At 35.3% G+C, this 23,445-nt stretch overlaps 1 protein-coding gene across 1 annotated transcript in view; it reads left to right on the top strand.

Moving 5' to 3' along the window:
• The window catches only part of LOC104537658 (triadin-like), a gene marked incomplete at both ends in the record, with an annotated part of 39,217 nt that overhangs the window by 10,977 nt on the left and 4,795 nt on the right, over window positions 1-23,445 (top strand). Inside the window, 2 exons of the mRNA XM_010180602.1 lie at window positions 6-65; window positions 17,038-17,109. Coding sequence (XP_010178904.1) covers window positions 6-65; window positions 17,038-17,109 — 132 coding nt within the window. The remainder of the gene's footprint in view (window positions 1-5; window positions 66-17,037; window positions 17,110-23,445) is intronic.

Here is a 23,445-nt window from a genome sequence, read left to right as displayed (position 1 = left end):
GTTAGATCAATATGCATTCTGTCGCTATGTGATTGACATGTTTGCGCAAGGGGAATTTTATCCAGGTACTTTCTTACTTCATTGAAATCTGTTCTAGTATTAGAAGCTTCTGTTTCCCTGAGTTTCTGCTCCTTTATGTATTTAAAGTGTGTTTTGTACTGTTGAAAGTTCTCACAAATGCAACAAAGAGTGTGCAAATAGTTTTAATAAAGCATAAGAGCTAATGGCTGTATTATTAAAGCTTTTAATTTTCTGTCTACAATGCATGAATTAAAATTAAGGTTTTCTCAATGGAAGATTATAAAGTCTAAAAACTGCTACAATTTGCTGTGCTTTTTTTGGCTGAGATGCAAGAGGAAGGAGCTTATTGTTAATAATTTATTTTGTCCCCATAAATAGCAAGCCTTAAACTCAGAAATCTTCAAAAATAGAAGTGCCATTGTTGTTCTTAGTATCTACAATATTTTAGCTGATCCATAAGTTCTGTGCTTTATCTTCTCTCTTCCTCCATCTTCATGTTCATCTGTTCTAACACAGACACTTAATTCTTAGCAGAAAAAACCCCAAAAACTAGAGCTACTGATGATGACTGAGCATTGTCTCATAAGTTAAAGTCAATATCCACCTTGACCATATTTAATGGACACTCTTCCTTCTGAAATCCAGTACAAGAGGACATCCTACACTTACATAATCCTAGGAGTGATAAGCAACAATATTTATGAAAAGACTCAAGGATAGAATGTTTAAGGATGCACTAAGCCTTACAAGCTTTATTTAATCAGTTATCTGCTCAAGAATCTCTCCACTGGTACTTCTCTGAACTGGATGTGTTTTTTTATCTCTGCCTTTTATCTTAGGTCCTCTTTTAACATGCCCAGATCCAGTCAGAGCTGGGAAGCTATAACAATGTACTTGAGAAACTCTCAAAATGGGGACAACAAGGACAGATTTTTGAGGGAAAATCGTAGAATCATTATGGCTGTAAAAGATGTTTAAGATCATCAAGTGCAACCATGCCTCTACCATGCCCACTTCTAAACCATGTGCCTGAGTACTATATCTAGTTGGATTTTTAATATATACAAGGATGGTGATTCAACCACTTCCCTGGGCAGTCTGTTCCAGTCTTTGATAACCTCTTCAGCAGAGAAGTTTTCCCAATGTCCAACCTAAACCTCCCCTGGTGTAACTTCTCACCATTTCCTCTTTTCTGATTGGCTGTAACTTGTGAGAAGAGACCCACACCCACCTCTCTGCAACCTCCTTTCAGGTGGTTGTAGAGAGCAATAAGGTCTCCTCTCAGCTTCAGATTTTGGAGGGAGTTTGTATGGCCTGTTCTCAAAGAATGGTATGGAAAGATAGGTGGCCCCATTAAAAGAGAGTATATTATATCACCTCTAGGACTTTTAAAGACAGCCAGTCATAAACAGATAGACTGCTCTAAGCTCAGAGTGGGAGAAAGGTTAACAAAACCTTCCAGAAACCTTCAGTTATGCTCTGATTAAAAAAAATAGGCCCCTGTACCAGATGTGATTCACCCAGTTTCTGGCTTTACACAGCTGTGCCATTGATAAATCACAACACAAAGACACGATGGAGATCTTCAAGATCTCTGTTAGCATTCTTCTGAGATTTGCAAGCAGCCTTGATGGGTTAGAGCCCTTCTTCCAGGTGTCTCCCTGGGCTGTTTGACACTCTCCAAAGGCAGAGCAGACATGTGGTGGACAGGAAGTTTTGAAGAAGATGGCTTTACAGTTTTGACCTTTCCAGGTATAAGGAAACTAGGAAGACCATGAAGGGAAGCAGGGGGAACAGGGAGATATAGAGGGATTTCTTTCATTATTTGAATTTCAGAAGATAAAAGACATCACTGTCTGCTCTTGCCGCCCAATGCTTGCCTTGTGTCATTTCAATGTGCTGTGACAGAGCTGTCCTAAGAAACCACAGATTCAAAATAGGTGAACTAATGTTTGATGACCCTTGGGTGATCAGTTGGCCTTACAGGTGAATAACCAGGGTGACAGCCTGAGGCCCAAAAAAATGGAAATAAGTCACAAAAAATCTAATTTGTAGGTGAAAAGGAAGAGGATAGCCCCTCAACTTAGGGTTTCCAAAAGTCCACCAGTGGCTTCATCTGTAAAGCAACTGCTTTTGGACTTGCTAAGTCATTTTTTGACATCTGAAGTTAAATGCTGCAAATAGTTGTGATGGAGCCTGATACATATTTGTCAGAGATAAAATAAAGCATTGCCTTCAAAACAAGCTTTAGACAATCCACAAGCTGCAGAAAACATTACAGGCCTGGTACACTCGGCTCTGCTCTCTTTATAGAAATCAACGTGAAGAGTGCCACCAAGCACTGCTCAGTGTTTGTTAATTCCTTTCTCAGGCAACATGCTCATTTCACACTGACCTTGGTGAACCGACATATTACGATAATTCACTTTCTTAAATAGGTAAATGTGGGGAAAACACCAGCACATTAAGGCCCTTTAGTAATCCTAACATCCAATTAGCTTTAAAAGTTGCTATATTTTATCCTTTCATCGGTTTATATATTTTTTATGATAAATTACATTATCCAAACAAAAGAGATCTGAGTGCAATTCAGCTAAGGAATTCAATTACAGTCATCCTGACACCACAATACTTTCAAACCAGGAATCATTTCTGTCAATTCCAATATTACCATTTGTGAAAGAGAAAAAAAACACATAATTTTTCTCATATAAAATTCCTTCACATAGGTATACTGACTTTCTGTAGAATTGTTTACATCAAATATGAATTTTGGTCTTCTTGAGCTTCTAAGAGCAGTGTCCCACTCATTAGATTTCTTAGGCACCATATATGGATCTATAATGTCAGTAATAAAACTACCATTCAGTATTTGTTTTTTGGTAGTATTTTAGAATATCTGTATTATTTAATATATAGAATATCTGTATTATTATATCATGACTGCAACAGTGACCTACACTGGATTCTACTGAGTCATTTACAGATAGCCCTCTTGAGCTTTACTGTATACAGTATAAAAAATTGCTGTCTGATTTTATTTGATGAACTATGGAGCCTGAGAATATTTTTTTACTTTCTGTTTAACATGCATGTAATAAGTGACAATTTCTCAGAGGGAATGCTGAATCACCTTTCCTCCAAAGGGTAGGTTTTCTGATCTTATTTATCCCTGTACATATCCCTTGGTATCTCAGCCAAGTATGGGCAGTACTGTCTCAGCATTAACAAATCTCTCTATCCAGATTACTTTGTGCTCCTTTTGCCTGCCTGTAAAGAAAGAACTAATAAGCATTTCTTCCAGAGTTAATTTTCCAAGTTTTACTTCTAAAATTTTAAAACCCAAAGAAGAAAGCTTGTTTTTTAATAGGTGCTGAGACATGTTGGTTCTGACTGTAATCTCTGTTCTTCTACTGGCACTGGTATTTTTGAGGTCCAAGATGGCCTTTCTGATGCAGAGGGCCATTGATTTTCTTTAGTGTTGTTTCATGAGTATTGTCTGTTACATATACTTGATAATTTATTTGATATTATTGATTTCTTTTCTGAGTAATATTTCTAGTGTTCTTATCCATACTTTTCTATTTTATTGGTAGAATAAAAGATTTTTTTTTAGTAGAAACCATTGACTTTATTTTCATAACTGTTTTTTTGCCCTTAGAGAGTTTGAAGTCCTCACCTATGTGGATGGATTTCAGGGACACTAGTTGATCACTTTTAGCATGTAGCACATGCTTCTCTAAGTTAACTGGATCTCCTTTGTTTTATTCCCTCTGTGCCATACTCCTGTTTTACTACTCCTCCTCAGCTTTCCCTTCAGTGTTTGCCAGCTTGCTTTTACTTTACATTTACATTTCCTGAACTACAGATCAAGGAGTTGTTTCAATGAAATGCCTTTTTTATTCTACAACTACCTACAGTGTATTCTTGTGTGCCTGCCTTTTTTGCATGTCTACCTCAGCATGTGGTTGTGCATGCTGTGTACTGCTGAATTAAGAGTAATAAGCATCTCTTGGGTATTTGGTCATAACGTGGCATCCTTGTTTCCCACAGGCAGACTGTATATTTATGGTCAGATTTTGTTTTCATTTTAATCACTTGGAAATTTATTTCACGTGCATAGTTTTACTGTGTTCTAGTTTTGGTTAAGCAACATGCATTTTGCAACACACTGGTCTCACTGCTGGATGATCTTTACAGTTACCTAGTTGACAGCAAAGACAGTGGGAGCACAGATGTGGTATTACTGTCAACTTAGCCTATCTAAAATCTTTGCACTGAAGCACCCGATTACACTTTGAAGCTTACATCACTACATGAATATTTTCAATAATAGCTAGACTGCAAAGGAATGTGGCCATACCATTTCCTTTCATCAATTTACCCTACCCTCATATGTTTATTGTGTATTATTTCCATGTCAGGGTCCAAAAGCCTAATCTTACATTGTTAAACAAATATTTCCTTTGAAGAAATTAATCAAGATTTCTTGCACATTTACATGGCAAGAGTGTATCCTATAGGGTAGAAAAGTCATTCCACCTTCTCATTAAAAATCATCAAAGCCTCACCTTTTGCTCATGGGGAAAAAAAAAAGACAAATAGAACATATACAGTTAAGAAATGTAGCAAATTATGGTGAAAGTCCATAGAGAAACCTACAGTCTGCTTGGTCCCAGAAAGGACTGGCAAATCAAATGCCCTTCATGTCTGCAGTGTTCTTCCAAGGTCTGTCTTATTTTCCATTGTCAAAGAAGTCAAAGAGCAGAGGTTGTTGTTATTACAAAGTGTGGTAAGAGAATTCCAAGATGTTGTCACTATGATGCTTGCCATTTAATATAAAAAAAACCAAACATTATGGAGATACTTGTATAAAAGTACATCAATATTGCAAGATGACGGAGTATATTACTGCAAAAAAACCCTGAAAGCATTAAGTGCCTAATTTTGAAAGTAAAAATGCCTCTGTTTTTTGTGGGTGGGCTGTAGCACTAGAGCTGAATACTTGCCCTCCGCTGTTCAGATAGCAAAATGCTTTAGGCTCTTGAACTATTTTTAAGTATCACTCCTACTTGATTAAAGACTAGGATGTGTTGTGGATATATCAATGACAGGGTGTAACTTTTCACCTTGTTACATTACATTTACATGGGAACAACTTTGATACCAGAGTAGCTTCTCTGGGGATATATTTGATGCAGTGCAATAAAATGTCAGTCGTAATAAATAAGAAAGTAACATGTTATTTGTTTCTTGTTTGGAGAAATTTAGCATGAAAAACTGTGGACCAATTTGTAGGCTTTCACTTTTGGGAAAGAACACTAGAGAATATTGTTGGGGCCTTTTTATGGAGAAATGCTTTCTGATGCATTTCACTCTGGAAGCTGTGAAACTTTTCCAGTTTTACTTTTTAAACAGGAAAGGAACCTAAGAACTAGCATGTCTTCTCCCTCTGAGGGCAGTACTGTACCACAAAATTTGCAGAGACTCATCTGGATTCATCTTCAGAGTTGACAGTTAATTGTCCATTAGTTTATAAAAAGAGCTGTTCCTATAATGAAACACTTGTAGACACATTTGTTTCTGCTCATGACATAATTGGAGATGATTGAACAACAGAAACTTTTATTCCTCTAGTAATCGCTTGGGAGAGTTCTGAATACTTTTCAAACAGTCTGAAAGGAAAGAAGTAATGAAGGGCAATTTTAAATATATGTATGAGAAACTGAAAATTAAGTTTTAATTATTGAAAAATTTCTAACTAATTTATTAATGTGAAATTCCTGCAATAGTTTTAGCTGTCATTTGGAGTATAAATATTGCTTCTTTACATTTCTATTCAGTTATGTAAAAATATGAGAAGACATCCACTGGTGTCATTTTAATCAAGTTCTTTTCTATGACTCTCCTTCCACCCCAAAAGCTATGTCTATTTGGACAAACTCTGAAATGACATTGATCTCTTAATGGGGACATTATCAGTACACAATCCTGACACCATCCCACAGAGGCAAAACAGCTATTCATTATTCCCTGTTTATATCATCCCACAATGAATCAGAGCCAGATGCTGGCACACAAAGCTGCATCTGTCAACACTCTCATGGCACTTTATTGTAACTTTGCCAAAAAATTTTCAAATTACTTTCACTCTCTCGGGAGCAGCTACCCAGGGAATGTGTGGTATTCTACTTCTGTAGAGAAAGAGCGGATCTCTTTCTTTGATAGCACACTGCAAGCCAGTCTGAGGAGACAGACTTACATAATACAAAAGAAAGCCAAAGTCTTTGTTGGTGTAAATGATTCTAAATCTTTGATTTTAATGGAAATAAACCAACCTAATTTGTGAAGGTAGAGAGATTAGACTAACAAAAGTATTCTCACACTTACATTGTATTTTATTACCACTGTTTCATATTATAATCATTTCATGCAGTTCAGTAATCAAGTTTAAAATCAAGTGTAATTTCTAAAGATACATGAATGATGTCTGAAAAAAGCTAGTTGTGTTGTGGAGGATCACCAAAAGACTCGACCACTTTTGTTTTGAAAAGTAAAGGCAAAAGTTAAATGCCAAAAAAAGAACTAATAGTAAACAAATTAAGTTTCATATTAAAAAGGTAAAAATAAGCAGTGACCTTGTAGAATAGTTACTACATTTAATGCCTCATTGTTGTCATTGATTATTACAACAAATACTGATGCTATTTTAAGTAGGTTAAAAAATTGAACCATTATAGAGCTACACAACCTTTCTTCAGTACTCAATAGAAGTCAGAATTGAATTCAATATGAAAAATATTTGCAGAAAATTATTTAAGCCAAAAGTAATTTTATCCATATTTTTGAGGCATAGCTGGCAAGGAAACAATTCAGAAACCTAACCATAAATTCCACATGTCAGCCTATAAGAGCATATGTTTCTTTCTCAGAGCTTGGATGGCTTCAAGTATGGGGAAAAACACAATTCCCAAAAGAAAGAGCCTAATTTTCAAGCCTAGGTTTATTATATTTAAAAATCAGTATGTTGCAAAGGAACCCAGACAATGATTATATATATTGCAAATTTTGCTGAAAGTATTTCTATTCGGAACACACACAGGAGTAGTTATTTAAAGGGCTGGGACACGATTATCAATAGAGCTGAAATTACATTAAAAACAACATTGGTAGAAAAGATTATCACTGAAGTCAGTTACACATATCTCTGCCAAAATTCATCAGGATAGTGATGACATTTAGTTTTAATAACAGACATAGTACCTGATGACTGCATCATACCACACAGATAAGAGAGTAGACAGGATGTACAAATGCTTTGAGAAGATTCCATCATGAAGCATTTCCAGCTTAACAATAATTCCTCACCTCTTCTGCTGTGAGAACATGCAATGCAGATGACAGAAGAGTGTTCAGTCATGTTTTAAGCAGCACATGCTCTCCGTGTCTTGCTTATGTCCACTTCCTTCTGCATCTAGTCTGCAGCCACCCTGACAGTTACCTGTGGCAGGTCTATTCCTTTCACTGTCAAGTTGCTTCTTTGTTTTGCTGTCCACTTTCCTTCTGCATGTATCTGCTTTGTCAAAAAAGACATGCAACTTACTGACATATACCTAGGATGAGTCAAGACTAATTTATTTTTTCTTCATCAGGAAATGATATTCTTCCCTCTGGTATTTCACTTTTCTTCCTCTTGTTTCACTTTGTTCTTCAGTAAACTCAGTGTTATCTGACAGAGCAAACAGCACATAGAGTTCAAAAGGCATTTGATGCCCACACACATTAAACCTAAACAATGCTTTTATTATTTGGTTTGGTTATTTTCTTAGTTAAGCTTGACAACAAATTCCTTTATTTCTATGTGATATTCATTCATATAATTACTGGGAGTTTGGTGAGCACTGTGTTACTAGTGCTTGCACGGCTCTTGATTTTAGGCCTGGAATATTCTGGTAGTACATAGTATCACCTTATGAAAAACTGCAAAATGAGATGTTTGCAATTCATTGCACCTCACTTAGATACCCAAAAGTTAATTGCCAAACTTTAACCTTTAGCTCTTTATAGCCAATAGTATGAAATGGAGACCTCCAGAGGACAATTTCATCCTAAAAGAGATGCCTAAGATAGAAAAGATGAATCACCCTTTGAAGGTACAAATTTCTCTCCATTGACTATAAATGGATCCCTCGGGTGACTTATCTAGATTTAACTGTCTAAAAGTTAACTTATAAATGTCTGGTTGAGAAAAAGTCTACATGCATTCAAGAAATATGCTGAAGATGCACAAGAATTTTGCTCAAATGAAGACTTGAAATGACAAGTTTTCTATAAGATTTCAAATAGCATTATCAGGAACAGCTGTTGGCTCAGCCAGGAAACCAGCAGTGCCACTCTGAATAGCAATAATAGCATCTCTATAGCACTTTGGGAGTGAAAGAAAGGGAAAAAGGAAGAAATGTAGAGAGAAATATTTTCTTGCACAGGGGCATTCCTTGTCCAAGTGTGCTAAACAAAAGAAACCTAAATAATTTTAGCATCAGAACAAAGCCTCAGTCTTTACAACTTCTACTTTCATAGAATCTAAGCTTTGTAATTTTTAGTTGCTGCATGCTTACAACATTCACATTTTTTTTCAGAAAAAAAATCTGTTATATCCATTTATATGTTGACTAAAAAGGCATGACAAGTCAGATTCCCAAAAATCATAGTGAAGGCCTTGAACACAAGGGTTGGAATTCATGACAGTGGATCACAGGACTCTTTATAGGAATAACCTTTTTATAGGAAAGAGGATTTTTCCTTAGAAAATGTAAGGGAAAAAAGAACAGAAAATTACCAAGATGTGATTGATTTAAAGCAATCATTATCTCCAGTACTAAAGGTTTTTTGTTCCAGTATTTCTTATAATTCTTCCTACCCATTATGCAAAACCAGAAGCTTTCTGTGAAGTTATTTCAGCCTGAAATAGTTCAGGCCTTGTATTATGTTTTGCTGTAGAAACCACAGCTGCTGAGGAGCATTGCATGAAACCTAACATCACCATATTTTTAAAAGGGTGGAAACTTTAGCCTCAAATTTCAGTATATATATGTATTTTTTACTATCAGTATATCATAATCTTGTAATTCCAAAAAATATTAATGCTATGACACTTTTTGAAGAAAGAGAAAGCTCACTGAGTGTCTTTACTACAAAGAGTCGAAACCTTCAAAGGTATTAGATACTTACTGTCTACCTAATACTTAGCTCTCATTGATTTCAATGGGAGTGAGGAACAGGAGGTAGTAGCCAACACCTCTGCACTTTTGGGCTCTACTCCTAATATTTGATCTAATAAAATCTCTCTTTTCCCTCTAACTTTAAATTTCATTATTGAAATTCTAAGTTCATAAAAATGGTTTTAGATTCACTTTCTTAGGTGATTGTCAAGTATAGAAAAGACAGGTGAAGTACATTAACTTTCTGTTTCTCTAATTCTGGCAAAAAGATTCAGAGAGTTGGAAAACTTTCTGGCTTCTTGTCACAGCTATTCATTTGGACTTCCAGTGATTTCTATATTAAACATACTTATCACCTAGAAATATCTTTAATTGTGAGAGATTATAGAAGCTTTAATTCGATTTTATCAATGCTAGGCTGTTTTTGTTTAGCAAGACCTGGCATATGCACTCTTTCTTGAAAACAATATAAAGTTTTAGCATTCTTGAAGTAAAGTTGAGATAGCTTTTCTGACTTTAGCAATGAATGTTTCTGTGTTGTAGTTAGTCTAATGACAGTTGAAATGATGCTATCTACAGATAAACCAAATACAAATAACTCATAAATTACTGAGCAGTGATCCCATGGCATAGTCAGTGTCTACTGCCTTTCATCATAGCAGCTTATCAGTCCCCTCCATTCTGTTTAATTGTTAGCAGCAAGTATTTAATTGCAGTGTTTTCTTTTCTCTGTTTTAATTATTTTCCTGTGGATACTTCATATTGTGAAAAGTATGCAACTATACCGACTCCTGACATTCATGCTAATTGTTCTAGGGACCGCTGTATATGACACCAATTTATTAAGGTTATTTGGGGAGAGAGAGGAAGGCTGAATATGTATTTTTATTTTATAATCTGCTTTTACAGTTCTGTTACACTCCAGTATATAGCAACTACTATAATAACCTATCATTTCCACACAATAACCCATCATTTTCACCGTTCTAGGACTTAGTTCTTTGAGATCTATCTTTCAATATTTCTAAACATAACATGTAGGATTTTTTGTAGCTGCTAAATGCACGGGATAAATAATGGGAGGAAGTGAAGACAATTCAATTCAATTTCCTATTTTTTCAATTCAATTTTATTTTAAAGTCAGGAAAGGCTGTGTGACTTCTTAATTAATGTGTAATGACAAAACTGATAAAACTTAACTTTTAAATCCTTAATTACTTCAATCTTCTGAACACAAAAATTTGAACAGCTTTTACAAGATATGGACTGAGCTAAAGAGGGGATTTGGAGGCTTAGTGTGGTAAAAAACTCTTGAAAAGAATTCTCAACAGATATATTTTTGTAAGTGTATCTACCTGTGCAGATCTGTTGTGCAGCTAAGATACAATGCATATATTTCTGGTTGGGACCAATAGCATCATCTGTAGGTTAAAACGGATAAAAACCCTGCTCAGCCCTGCCCATGCCTCTCTTGCCTGCCTAATTTGCACTCTTGTTATGTACACTTGCATTGTGTGAGATACAAATCCACAGTAAAAGAAAAAAATATCTATTCCTAGCTGTGACTTTAATTGGCTTTGGTCACTGAGTGAAAACATTCCTACTGATGTTCACAGAACCTCCAGGAATCTGCGCCAATGGAATCTCACACTTGTTGAGTTACCAAATCAAATAGGGCTAGAAAAAGCATTTTCATTTCTGAAACACAACTAAATAAATAACTGTATGTATTTTTGTATATATGTCATGCCTATGTACAAACATGCTCATCCATGCACATATATATAGTATATATGATGTAGGTATAGATGTATATAAATATATATATAAGAATGCATCATTAAAAACAGGATGAATTCAAATCTCTATGTATTTGAAGACTATCAAGGTGCTGCTACTTTTTGCTTGGTGCTTTGAGAAGGGAAATGTAATCCTTCCCTTACACAATTCAAAAGAGCATTTAGATTATCATTCTGCATCCATTCTTCCATATCTTCGCTTTTAACCTACCAGTCCATGCTTTTAACTTAATAAATGGGTGGCCTCCCAAGGCTGTTAGGTTGTTTATAGTACTCTTAGTTTATCATCTGTGTGTTGAAGAAGTATCTCTCAAAACATGCTTTACATGTAAGTTAGACACTGTGTAGAGCTCCAGTATTATCTCTGATATTTTTAATGTATTTTAAACCCAAGTGGAGCATATAGATAGATTTGGCATTATCCATGTAATTTTTCCTTTTCTTATGCTTCATAATTGTAACTGGCTGATAGTCAGTGTAACAGAATATGAAAATTTATAGGATTGTATTGCTACCTGTAACTATTGCATATACTATAGCAGTGTTTTTCCTTGCGTAATATCACAGAATCACAGAACGTTAGGGATTGGAAGGGACCTCAAAAGATCATCTAGTCCAATCCCCCTGCCGGAGCAGGAACACCTAGATGAGGTTGCACAGGAAGGCGTCCAGGCGGGTTTTGAATGTCTCCAGAGAAGCCTGTCACCCTCACTGAGAAGAAGTTTCTTCTCAAATTTAAGTGGAACCTCCTGTGTTCCAGCTTGTGCCCATTACCCCTTGTCCTATCATTGTTTGTCACCGAGAAGAGCCTGGCTCCATCCTCGTGACACTCACCCTTTAAATATTTATAAACATGAATGAGGTCTCCCCTCAGTCTCCTCTTCTGCAAACTAAAGAGACCCAGCTCCCTCAGCCGCTCCTCATGCAAACCTCATGCAAAGTGAGAGTTTCACTGTATGTTTGGCAGTTATCCATCTAATAAACAGTCAGATCCTGAGTGTAACTGAAAAACTGAAATATATGCTGACTACTAACATAGACCTACTTAAAAGCTTCATTTTATTATCCATTAATTCCATCTGCCTCTGTCAAAAACTAAGTTCCAAATAGGTCATTAAGACCCTGTTTAAACTATTTTTTTCCATTTGACATATTTTTTTATTACTTTTAATACTTGTAGGCTACATCTAGATTAGTAATTCAAACTCAGCTCAACTGTTCTCTGAATGTGATTCCTTCTATTGTAGAATGATCCACACACATTACACTTCTCCATGGTCAAAAGGACCTGAGCACACCCCAGCTGCTATTGGGACTGATCGCTGCCCCCTGCTGACTCCTGGACTGAGCCAATGAATTGTTTAAGATGTTGCTACTTGGTACAGGTCAAAGTTGTCAGAGGCTATTCAAAAAATGTTGAAGGATATTTATGTCTGAATTCTAGAGCCCAGAAACATTCCCGGGCACCGTTTAATTTACTAGTGTACATAAAACCTTCTTGTTATGTGTTCCTTAGAAAGATTGTCTGTTTGGAGCATCTGTGTTTCAATTCATTCTTTCCCCAAAATGAGCATTTGCATTTTTCGGAACAGTTACAGTCTCACCGTTTGATCCTCACCTCTTTCTTAATGAAAAACAGTTTGCTCATAATTGTTCATGCACATGTAGTAAGAGGAGAAGCACTTCCTCAGAATAGTGACAGTTTGATATCTGAAAAACAACAACTAATAACATGGGAGAGGTTCATCTTTAACTTCAAGCAACTTACACATCAAAACTGGAAGCCTGGATGGAACGATGGGACTCCATTAAGATTTCAATCCTCTAAAAGTTCATTTGGCAGTCTGACCTCCTTCTGCTGATCCATGTCATTTTCCAAACTTCATGAAACATTTGATTTTAAATTACTTTTCATAACAATTAACTCTGCAAAGAGCATACTTACTTTATTTCAGGAAAGATGAGAAGAGACTCTTTATCAGAGAGTGTAGTGACAGGACAAGGAATAACAGTTTTAAATTGAAAGAGGGTAGATTTAGATTAGAAATTGAGAAGAAATTCTTCATTATGAGGGTGGTGAGGCATTGGAACAGGTTGTCCAGAGAAGCTGCGGGCACCCCCTCTCTGCAAGTGTTGAAGGTCAGGCTGGATGGGGCTTTGAGCAATATGGTCTAGTGGGAGGTGTCTCTACCTGTGGCAGGGGGTTTGGAACTAGATGATCTTTAGGGTCCCTTCCAAACCAAGCCATTCTATGATTTTATGATTCAATGATTTCTACTATTATTAGGTAAGGTGTGACATCTGAGCGGAATGAGATTTATCTGAAGACATTATGCAAAGTGTTGGTGCTGTTGGACTATATGATTACTGCAGTTAGGATAACCGGTATATGGAAATGAGGAAGTGCACAGTCTTAGGAATGCTGTTTCTACATACTGCTTCCTATGATGGCATTATATATCATCACATCCAATTGGAACATTCAGCTGTCCACAATGTCTTCAGCCATTTTAGAATAATATTTTAGAATCATTTTAGAAGTGTTTTCTTTTATTCCATGATCTTTTGATTTAGAAGGATACATTTATAGACTTTAGCTATGTCAATTAAGGTCACTGCAGAGAAATTGAACTAGACAGATCAGGCAAGAAAGAAGACCCATATGATTTGCTGTTATCATAAGAAATCAATTTATCCTCAATGCTTGGACATGATATTTTTGACACATGTAAAATGACACTATCTAGATGAAGAAAAGTAAGGTAATTAAAGTTTGCCTTGTATTCCTTATCATGTAATATAAAATGTAAAATATTCATAAACCAAGTCAGGATGAATTTCTTCATGACATCTCAAGTAATTTAGCAAACAGTGATGACAGAAGTTTCACAGAGCTTGTGGACTGCAGGTTATTTTCAATGAAGCATTCATGTACCCAGCTAGTGTCTTAAAGCTTGTACTCATCTTTGCAGCATATTTCTTTCCTTTCAGGCAGTGGAGGAAGCTACTTATGTCTTAACATGACACTTTTTCTCCTGATGTGCACATTCCTATGAGCTTAAAGACAAAACATTTCACTATTTTGGTTTCCATCAGCTGTAATTTGTTGTCAGATAGCTGTTTACAATATCGAATATGAAGAAGGTATCTGTAGCACAACTGCATGGGCATATTAAGCATTGAAATGTATGCACATTTTTGTGTTTGCAATCACATCTTTTGGAAATATCAAACCCTAATAAATTTAAAAAAAAATAATCAAGTCAAATGACACTTTTCAGCTTATCTCTTAGTAGAAAAATAAAGTCTACATTTGAAATGAGAAGCAAATATATATGCAGACACTAAATTTCAGTGCTCTTCTGTAGCTGCATTTTTAAAGCAGTGAGATGTCCAATAATAATAGTGGTAATCTGGATAATGACTTCTCATGATTCATGGACTAATCTGATTGTCCACTGGGATCATTAAAAATATCCTGCTTTCCTCTCATTTATATCATGGATATGCATCCAACTGGCCACTGCTGGAGTCAACGTAGTAGATACCATTAATCCTAATGGTCTGATCTGCTGAGGCCAATTCCTCATTTCTATTTATGAGTCCTCTGTACTGCTGAAAACTACTTGTGCTTTATATCTTACAAAGGAATGAAAAAGGAAGAGAAAAGAAATTTGACTTAGGATATCTCCTTTAACATATTTCATCAAAAGAATGGATAAAATATTTATTCAGCTACTGTCCTTTGCATTCCCATCAAAGTGAATAGAGAGACATTTAATAACACATGGAAACATTAAAGAAGCTTTTTATCAGAGTGGATGGGAACCTGCTCAGAACAAACATTCTGGCCTAAGGGAAAGTTTTTGATCTGCGAAGCTTGAGCTTTTGGTGCTTAAAATACTCTCATATTGGATCATGTGGTCAATTTGCATGAAATAAATGATTTGCTTAAAACTTGTAAAGCTATAAAATAGAACTTGACAAGTCATTAGCAATAAGTGGTATCGCACTGGCATTATACTAACACTGGTGCAATCGTTAGAAAACTGCTACTACAGTAAAGAACAGGAAGATAATGGGGCCAGCCTATACTTTGACCTAGCGGTGTCAGATCATTGCCTCACACAGTAAATACCACATTGCAGTCCAGACTATTGACTATCCTTCTTCATTACTGATCTGCTCAACATTCTGAGCCACTGCCCTTTATATCTTTCAGACAAAGCAGTTAGTCCAAATTGTAAAATTTATCACTTTTCCATCAAGGGGTAGATGATCTAGTTCAGAGAAAAACAAAGAAAAGAAAAAAAAAGAGCTAAACTTTAATCTAAGACTATAATAAAAACTAACAGAAAAAAATAAGATTATTTACCCATTCTTCATTATTTTTATATTACTTTTGTTTTCATTCTGAACTAGAAATTCAGTTAATGAAGTTTCTGTATGTTGACGGAGGTTGCGGATATAGCTTCTTTATTCTGGCTGGAAATAGATGGTATTCAGCATCTCATTAGCTCAGTTTGAAATTTCAAGATGGCATAAAGTGTTTGGGAAATCATGACTAGACATTCAGATTCCTGAAGTTTGTCTATGATTCATTTGAGGGTTACAGTCATTCTATGATGATACTGGTAAATGTCCAGTTGTGATTATTACCAAAAAATACATGTAAAGCCTAATATTTATTCAATTTGTTGCATAGTGCCTTCAGTGCATTGATTTTGTCAATGTGTCAATGTTCTGTCAGTGGCTTAGGTATGTGAGTCAAGTTTGAGCAGCTCCTTGTATAATACTTTATACAAATTACCACATGAACTAAATTACATGCTTGCAAATTATTCGCCTGCAATCATATATATCCAGATGAAATGCAATGACATTAAGTCCATGGAGCTCAAATCCCACTGTTGTCTTCAGGATGATGTTTTTCTCATGCATTCCCTTGAGTATATATAACTTTGTAAAATGAGAGAGGTAAGTATGATACTGTGGTTTCCAAAGCTCATTAAGATCTTAATTTCTCTTCTGAGTCTATCACCAAGCATGAGGCATGGCTTTGAGTTTCTGATACGGAGCTGGAGCTGAGATTTAACAGCTTGGTTGCATGTGGGCTCTGGTGCAGTGGATGTAGGCTGCTGCATATGACTGTATCCGTATTATATTTAACGAATTAATTTTATTTCACAGGACACAATAGATAGCGGTTTCCAAATTACAATGACATGATAACTACCCAGCAAAAATGTCAGAGAAAGAAATTAAAATGAGACTGTAAACAGGTGTTATAAATCATAAAAGAAGCATAAGTAATGTAAGAGTGCAATAGATTTGTTTGCAAATCTTTGGGGAAATGAAGTGAAAAATATTTTGGATAAAGCATGGTATCTGCACATAGGTTAAGACAGTGCATAAAGCCCCAGTTCAATACTATGAGAGAGTACAGTTCAATAGTCTGAGACAGCAGAGGTCTTTCAGTCAGCAGCTGGATCAGAATCTTGTCAGAGTTTACAGTGCATGACCTGGTTGGTATTGGCTAATTAAGAATGATCCTTAAGGATGAGAAACATCATAATTTTTAGTGGTGTTTCAAGAAGTTCATAATAAGTGGACTTGAGGGAACAACTGAAGATCATTTGTTTGATAGAAGAAAATAAGCTTTTACTGTATAAGAGGCATCATGAATATGTAACCTTATTATCATAGTCTTATTCTTCAGAGTTTTTTAGTCTAATGAAGACAAATAGAACTGTAAGCATTTCAGCATATGCTTGAGTTGCTTGGACTTCATTGTTTTAAAATGTGTCTCTTAAAAATAAATTATTTGTTGAGAAATACATTTCCTTCCTGTGGTGTCTGGAAGATAATAGCTTTCATGCACAGTGTAATATTTTAAACATGAACAGATCTGAAGGGAGCTCAGCCTTCCAGTGAAACTGCTCAGCCTATTCGTGAATACATTTTCTATGATTCTAAACCTATATACTCATGTGCAGGACATAAGGAAATGGTACCACCTCGTCTTCTTCTAGAACATAGTCCAAGAAAGAAACCAGCAGCTATTGAAGGCAAGTTTGAGATTTTTTTCCTCCTTTACTGGCTTCAACACATTAACTTGACTCTCTGTGCTAATGGAATTTGTTTATAAACATAACCTATATTACAAAACTGATCAAATGATAAGGCCTGGGACATGAATGGTACAAACATATTTACATGAAAAGATCTAAATATTCCTCATAGTAGTCTCATAGGTGGCTCAAGAGATTTCCTGAGTGAAATAGATTACAGGATCAAGGCCAAATCTGTAAAATGCTTTAGATGGTGTTCACTTGTAAGTTGCCATCTAACTATAAACATAATCAACATTATCCTCTTAATGTACTTTGGATTACTCTTTCAGCTATTGTTATTCAGTAATGTTTCTGAGTATTATCTGCAATAATGAACATAGTATTTCTGCATTTATCAACCCTATTCCTGAAAGAAAAATACAAAGTCAAATACTGAAAGAAAATACAAAGTCAAATCTTACCTTCAGGAGATTAAAACATAACCCTTGCAATTGAATTATATTGTTTACTGTCTAATCATATCAGTAAAATGGTTGAAATATGCATTTTAATTTTAAAATGGACTATGTTCAATTACTTAAAGCTGCTACTGCAATATACATTCTTGGTCTCTACACCATACAATTTAAAAGTACAAAACACATGAGTCTTTTCATGTGATTATGTAGCAGTTTTCATATAATACTTTGGAGTCATTGAGTCACGTCATGACACCTGCTAATCTCTCTTATAGTCTTAGTTCTATGTTATCCAGAAAGCAATTGCAATCTAAAAGAAAAACAGATGGGATGGCAGCAGATAAGTAACAAGAGCTGCAAGATTTTCCTGCATTTGGAGATGGAAAATGAGAGTTATATTTTGGCAGAAACTGTGGCTGAAACAAAGAGTTAAATTAATTAGATATTTCTGTAATGTGATTATTGTGAATCATAACATTTGGATAAAAATGATTATGTGATTTATTATCTTTTTCCTCAAAATCTCTTTTACAGCAAATGAATATTTCTTTATAAACACACTGTTTAAAGGAGTATAAAACTGTGGTTACTGTGACACAATATAGTATAAAAATAGATTTGCAGACCTGCTTCTTTTGAGGAAATCTTTGAACCCTGCTTATCGGCAAAAAGAACTCCTTGTAATGTTAAACACTGTTAGCCACCAATTAACCATAATGGAAAAAAGACATAATAGGAAGAGACTGCTGCATTTGTTGAGTGATAAACTTAATCTTTAAATATAACTGTTATACAACATGAACTAGCATCAAATTAACATTAAGTTCTTGATTTTAAAAATGATGAGGATCATGCAATTACTGCAATTGCACATGGAAATGACTATTTATGACCAGTTACACATTTGTGTGTTTCATTAGCTCATTTATGCATGCAATTGAGATAATTGTGCATGTAAATTAGACACCCATTTGGCAAACAAATTGGGGGGCAAATTATCTACTCAGAATCATACAACTAAATTCCCTTTAAGGCTCAAGGCCAGTCACTAGGATACAATACTGTTCATGCAAGAGTTTTGGAGGAAATGAAAAAGGAAGAATTGCAAAATGCTGCTGTGAAAAGCTGTTTTACTGAACTATTGTGTGGTTTACATAGATGAGAAAATATGCTACAGTGCCTTTTGGAACACTAAACCCCGAAGCTTTATTTCAGTCCTGAGGAAAATAATTAATTTATGGGAATATTTGGCACAATGTCAGAAGGGAAAAAAAGGAGCAGATAGGGGAAGTTTAAATCCCTGAAATAGTTGAAGAAACATCTGTCTGTGACTTCTTAATGCTTACATACCTCTATGACTGGTACATCACTAAATATCACTGATCAAGTGAAAGAACATACTGAAACAAAAGATTCCTCTTACTAAAGATATAGATGAAGGTTGTATAATAAATTCTCAGAATAGGGAACAAGTACGAGCATTTGTTAATTGAGAAAAGTAATTTATATAACATTGAGGAACTGGCCCAGCCTTTGGCAGAAGCAGTCCGTTCTGAAAAAAATAAAGGTAAAACTCTAGGAAGTAACAGAACGGTTGTCACATAGAAAATTTATTAAACCAATCTATTTAGACCATAGGCTTTCCAGCTCAGACACTAGATATAAAGCCATGTAGCTGGTGAAAGCTACAAAGATATTACTCCTTTTCTAGATTGAGATGTTTTCACTATTGCCCTGTTTTGCCACTGTCGACTTAGGTAATCTTGGACCATTCTTGATTTCTGATAAGGTAAAAATAGTGACAGTATACGTGCCAGATATCTCTAACATTTTTAGGTGATTTGAAACTATTAAATAAAAGCTTTTCCTGGTTAGAATCCAATGCCCAGTAGAAACTATGCTCTGCTGAATTTGTGAGGTCTTAGAAAAAGTGTATATTGTTATTATGTATTAAATCTCAATCTTTCTCTCCTTGTCATTGCCATTTTCTCTTCCTTCACCTCCACAGTAAACCTTCTGGAAAAGGGGTGGTTATGTAAGACAATCCCAATTAGTACACTATGTTCTAGCGGTATGCAATAAATTGCATTGAAGTGTGTGCATGTGAATTGAACTTTTCAGGTATCTCCCGGTCAGAAAGCAAAATACTTTGTACTCATCTGGTCAGAAGGGAAAAGAACAGATCATTAGTCACCTATTTCATGGTGGTTTGGCTCTTTTCAAAAAGCGCTGCTGTCATGAGCTCTTACTCTCGAAGTTCAATGAAGAGTTTGAAGTTTCAGGTCACCAACAGTAAAGAAAACCAAAACAAAACAGAAGACCTGTAACAATAAATAAGAGAAAGAGGGAAGGTGTATTTGTGAAGACAATGACATTGATATATATCTTATGCTTGTGTTTCAAGCTTAGAAACCTTGTTTGGCTAACCATGAAGTAAAATAACTATTTTAAATTCTTTATCTTTTTCTGGAGCTTTCACAAGGACTTGAAGCAGCTCTCTCAGCTTGGCTGACACTCTGATACTGCCATCTAGGGAGGACGCTGGTGCTGGCTGTAATTTGAACAGATCTGTTCTCCATGGCTACCTGAACTTTGACTTAAATATACTTAATCGTTGTCTGTAGCCTTCTCCATCTCTGTTAAAAGAGAGCTTTCTTGTATTTTATTATCCACTGACATCCCAGAACTGCTCTGCAGTGTACATTGATTCTCTGTGAATCTTTCTCTCAAGTCTCAAATCTTTTGTCCAGCTTACATAGCTTTTAGCTTGCTCTAGTTCTCCTTTTACCTGAGAAAGACTCCCCTTTCTGACAGTCCTCCCATGTTACACTCTCTGACATGGTGGGGTAATCTCTCAGGAAGATGCTGCAGTTAGACAAGGAATGTCGAAACTAAGCTGAGAAGCTTAGTTAGTTATTAGTAAGGCTTCATATTACTTCTTCCAGAATAGCATGCCTTTGCTTTTTCACAAGGTCACAACCCCTTTGTGAGAAACCTGTATCAAAATCCTCATGGAGGAAGGCATCTTAGTGTATATTATGTATGATCACATATAGGCAGTATGCTTTGCACCACTTTGAAGAGCATTTTATCACAAAAAAACCCCTCACCTTTGAACAGCATTGTGTCTGTCTTAATTTCCAGGTTACATTGTTCTAGAAATCTGTACTTGTATCTTTGAGTGGGAGAGCATTTGTCATGGAAGAGTCATCAACATAAACATTCTGATCTGTTAATAGATCGTGATGGGCTCTGAAGTATCACCCATTCTTGACTGAAGTATACTGGCTATTCTTTGCCATCCTGCTGGTGCTTATGATATTAAATGAGGTAAAAAAAAAATTAAAATCTCTCTAATGTCTTCAGAGGATCGCTGAGGAAAAAACATATTTTCTGTAGATCACCGTTTGAATTCTCTAATTACAGATCACAGAATCACAGAACGTTAGGGATTGGAAGGGACCTCAAAAGATCATCTAGTCCAATCCCCCTGCCGGAGCAGGAACACCTAGATGAGGTTACACAGGATTTTGCAGAATGCAGTAAAGTGAGTTGCTGTGAATTACGTTTAACTTCCTCCAAAAGTCCTGAAGAGGCTAAATTGGCATTGAAATAGAAATCTGCATCTCTTTGTTGCTGTAAAGAATGTACACTATCTGACTGTCTTAAGAAGAATTTCTAGTCTATACCTGAGTTCATGAATATAACATTAGGGGATTTCACCAGGACTATCTAAGTTACTAAAGCCAATACAAATTTTGACAAAGCTTACTTGGTGTATAGAACTGTATAAATCTTGTACAAATCAATCTACCCCTGTACAGTCTGTCAATGGCCTTCTTCTGTACACAGGCTGTTCTGCTTTTTTTCTTTTGTACTTTAAAATCAATTATCTTTTCAAAAAAATCCTTCTAGTGAAGACAGTGATTCAAGATACAACAGAAACCTTTCAAAAATGCAGAATTTTGAAGTTTTCTCCAAATTTAGAACATTTTTAATAATACTGACATGATTTGTGGATGAAAATCCATTTTCTGATAAATTTTAGTACAAGGAAGAATAAAAAGAAATAAGAAAAATATTTATATCATAAATATCACAATACAATGGGCTAGGTTTTGAGCTACTTTATTAGAAGAAACAATTTAGGTAGCTTTAGCAGGGTGCTGTATACACAGCATAAACCCAAGTTCTTATGAGAAATATAGGCCCTACATTTCTGTAGCAGTCTGTACTGAAGACAGTAAAACCTTGGGAATAATATGCACAAGGTTTCAAAGTGAGTTATTTAATGGTTTAGATTAGACTTTTAAGCAGTAAACTCTAATGATTTAGCTGTGATGAAAAAAAGCCTAAACTCCACTGTTTCAGAAAGCCCTTGACATTTTACTTAATGACATGAAGCTCTTCTCTTCTACTTTTATTCTAGCATAAGACAGAAAAAATTAAACAGACATTGAGAAAAAAGCTTACTAGAATGTAGAAAAATTATGTACAAATATATGTATATTTTGATTAGACATTACTATGTTTTCTCATTATTATTATTATTAATAATAATACAATTTACAATATTAGATTATACATTTAAAAATAGACATTCACCGAAATCTACACAATAAAACAAAGCCAAATAGCTCTGAAGATTATTTTAAGTTTTTAAATAACTGTTACAGAAAAACAACAATCTTGATTCATGTTACCTAGTACGAATGCCAGTCACAGGGCGAGAGAAGGCTAACCCTGCTGTCTTAGCTGTGTTGGTTTGCTAGAGAAGGTCGTACCATAAGAAATCAGACTTCCTCTGGGAATTTAATACTTCATCATAATCAGATTTGCATCATATTTGCCATTGACCATTGTCCAATGGAGTTTCTATTGCTGGTCTTGTCATGGAAGTTGACATTCCCTCTCTTTTTTTCCTTGGCATAAACATTCTGGCTTCATTACTGTGATATTTGTACTCCTTCACTCCCCACTGTGTTGTTTACTAAGGGTAACATATGGCCCCATGCTATTAACGAATAGTTTTGGTGCTTAATTCAACAGAGCCATGAAAAAGGAGCCTATAATCACTCCAGGAAGAAATGAGGAACACTTATGTGGGTCACATGAAAACACTAGGAATTTCAAGCATGATATTGCTATTACATACTTTCTGCAGACATCAAAAATATCTTCTTAAGCAATCTTCAAAGCTGCCAAATAGTATTTCAAATAGGGATTTGAAAACAGTGAAGCACTTTCAAAAAGTAAAATCAGGCTGGAGAGATTACATGGGACTTCAGGGTATACTTTATCTCCAATGACCTGTGTGCCCCATTAGTCTTTTACTTGCACGATATCAGAACAAATTGTGTTCCATTACTCTGCTGAAATGAACTTTGCAAAAAATGTCCTTAATTTTAGTCTAAGAACCTGTAAATTAGAGAGAGTACGTGAGTGTGTGTGTGCACACGTCCACATGTATATGTGTTTGTGTGTGAAAAGAAACAACTCTTAAGAACTTTAAGTTAATGTTATTTAGGTTTCTTTGATCTTTCTTGACTTTTCAGTAGTTTTTTTGAGACAAGAGATAAATAGTTCTCATAGAGAAAATAACTTGTCCGACAAGGCTGCCCTTACCCCAGAAAGGGATTTTTTTCAAAGAGGCAGGTGAGGTAAATTTTTACTTGACATTTAGATTTAATTTTTAAAATATGAGTTCTTAAACTAAGCAGTAATATTTCCTTGTATTTTTTTAATTCCTTCAAAATATTTGTAACTATAGAGGGGCCATATTTTGTGAATATGTGTGAAGTTGTCTAGTATTAAAATTTAAACTGACTAGTCATTGTCAGTCTCTACCCTAAACAGCATATAAAGGGGAAAG

This window comes from Mesitornis unicolor, unplaced genomic scaffold (genome assembly GCF_000695765.1).
Source record: "Mesitornis unicolor isolate BGI_N332 unplaced genomic scaffold, ASM69576v1 scaffold28963, whole genome shotgun sequence".
NCBI lineage: Eukaryota > Metazoa > Chordata > Aves > Mesitornithiformes > Mesitornithidae > Mesitornis > Mesitornis unicolor.
Note: the sequence above shows the minus strand (reverse complement) of the source record. Positions and strands in the feature narration are given on the sequence as shown.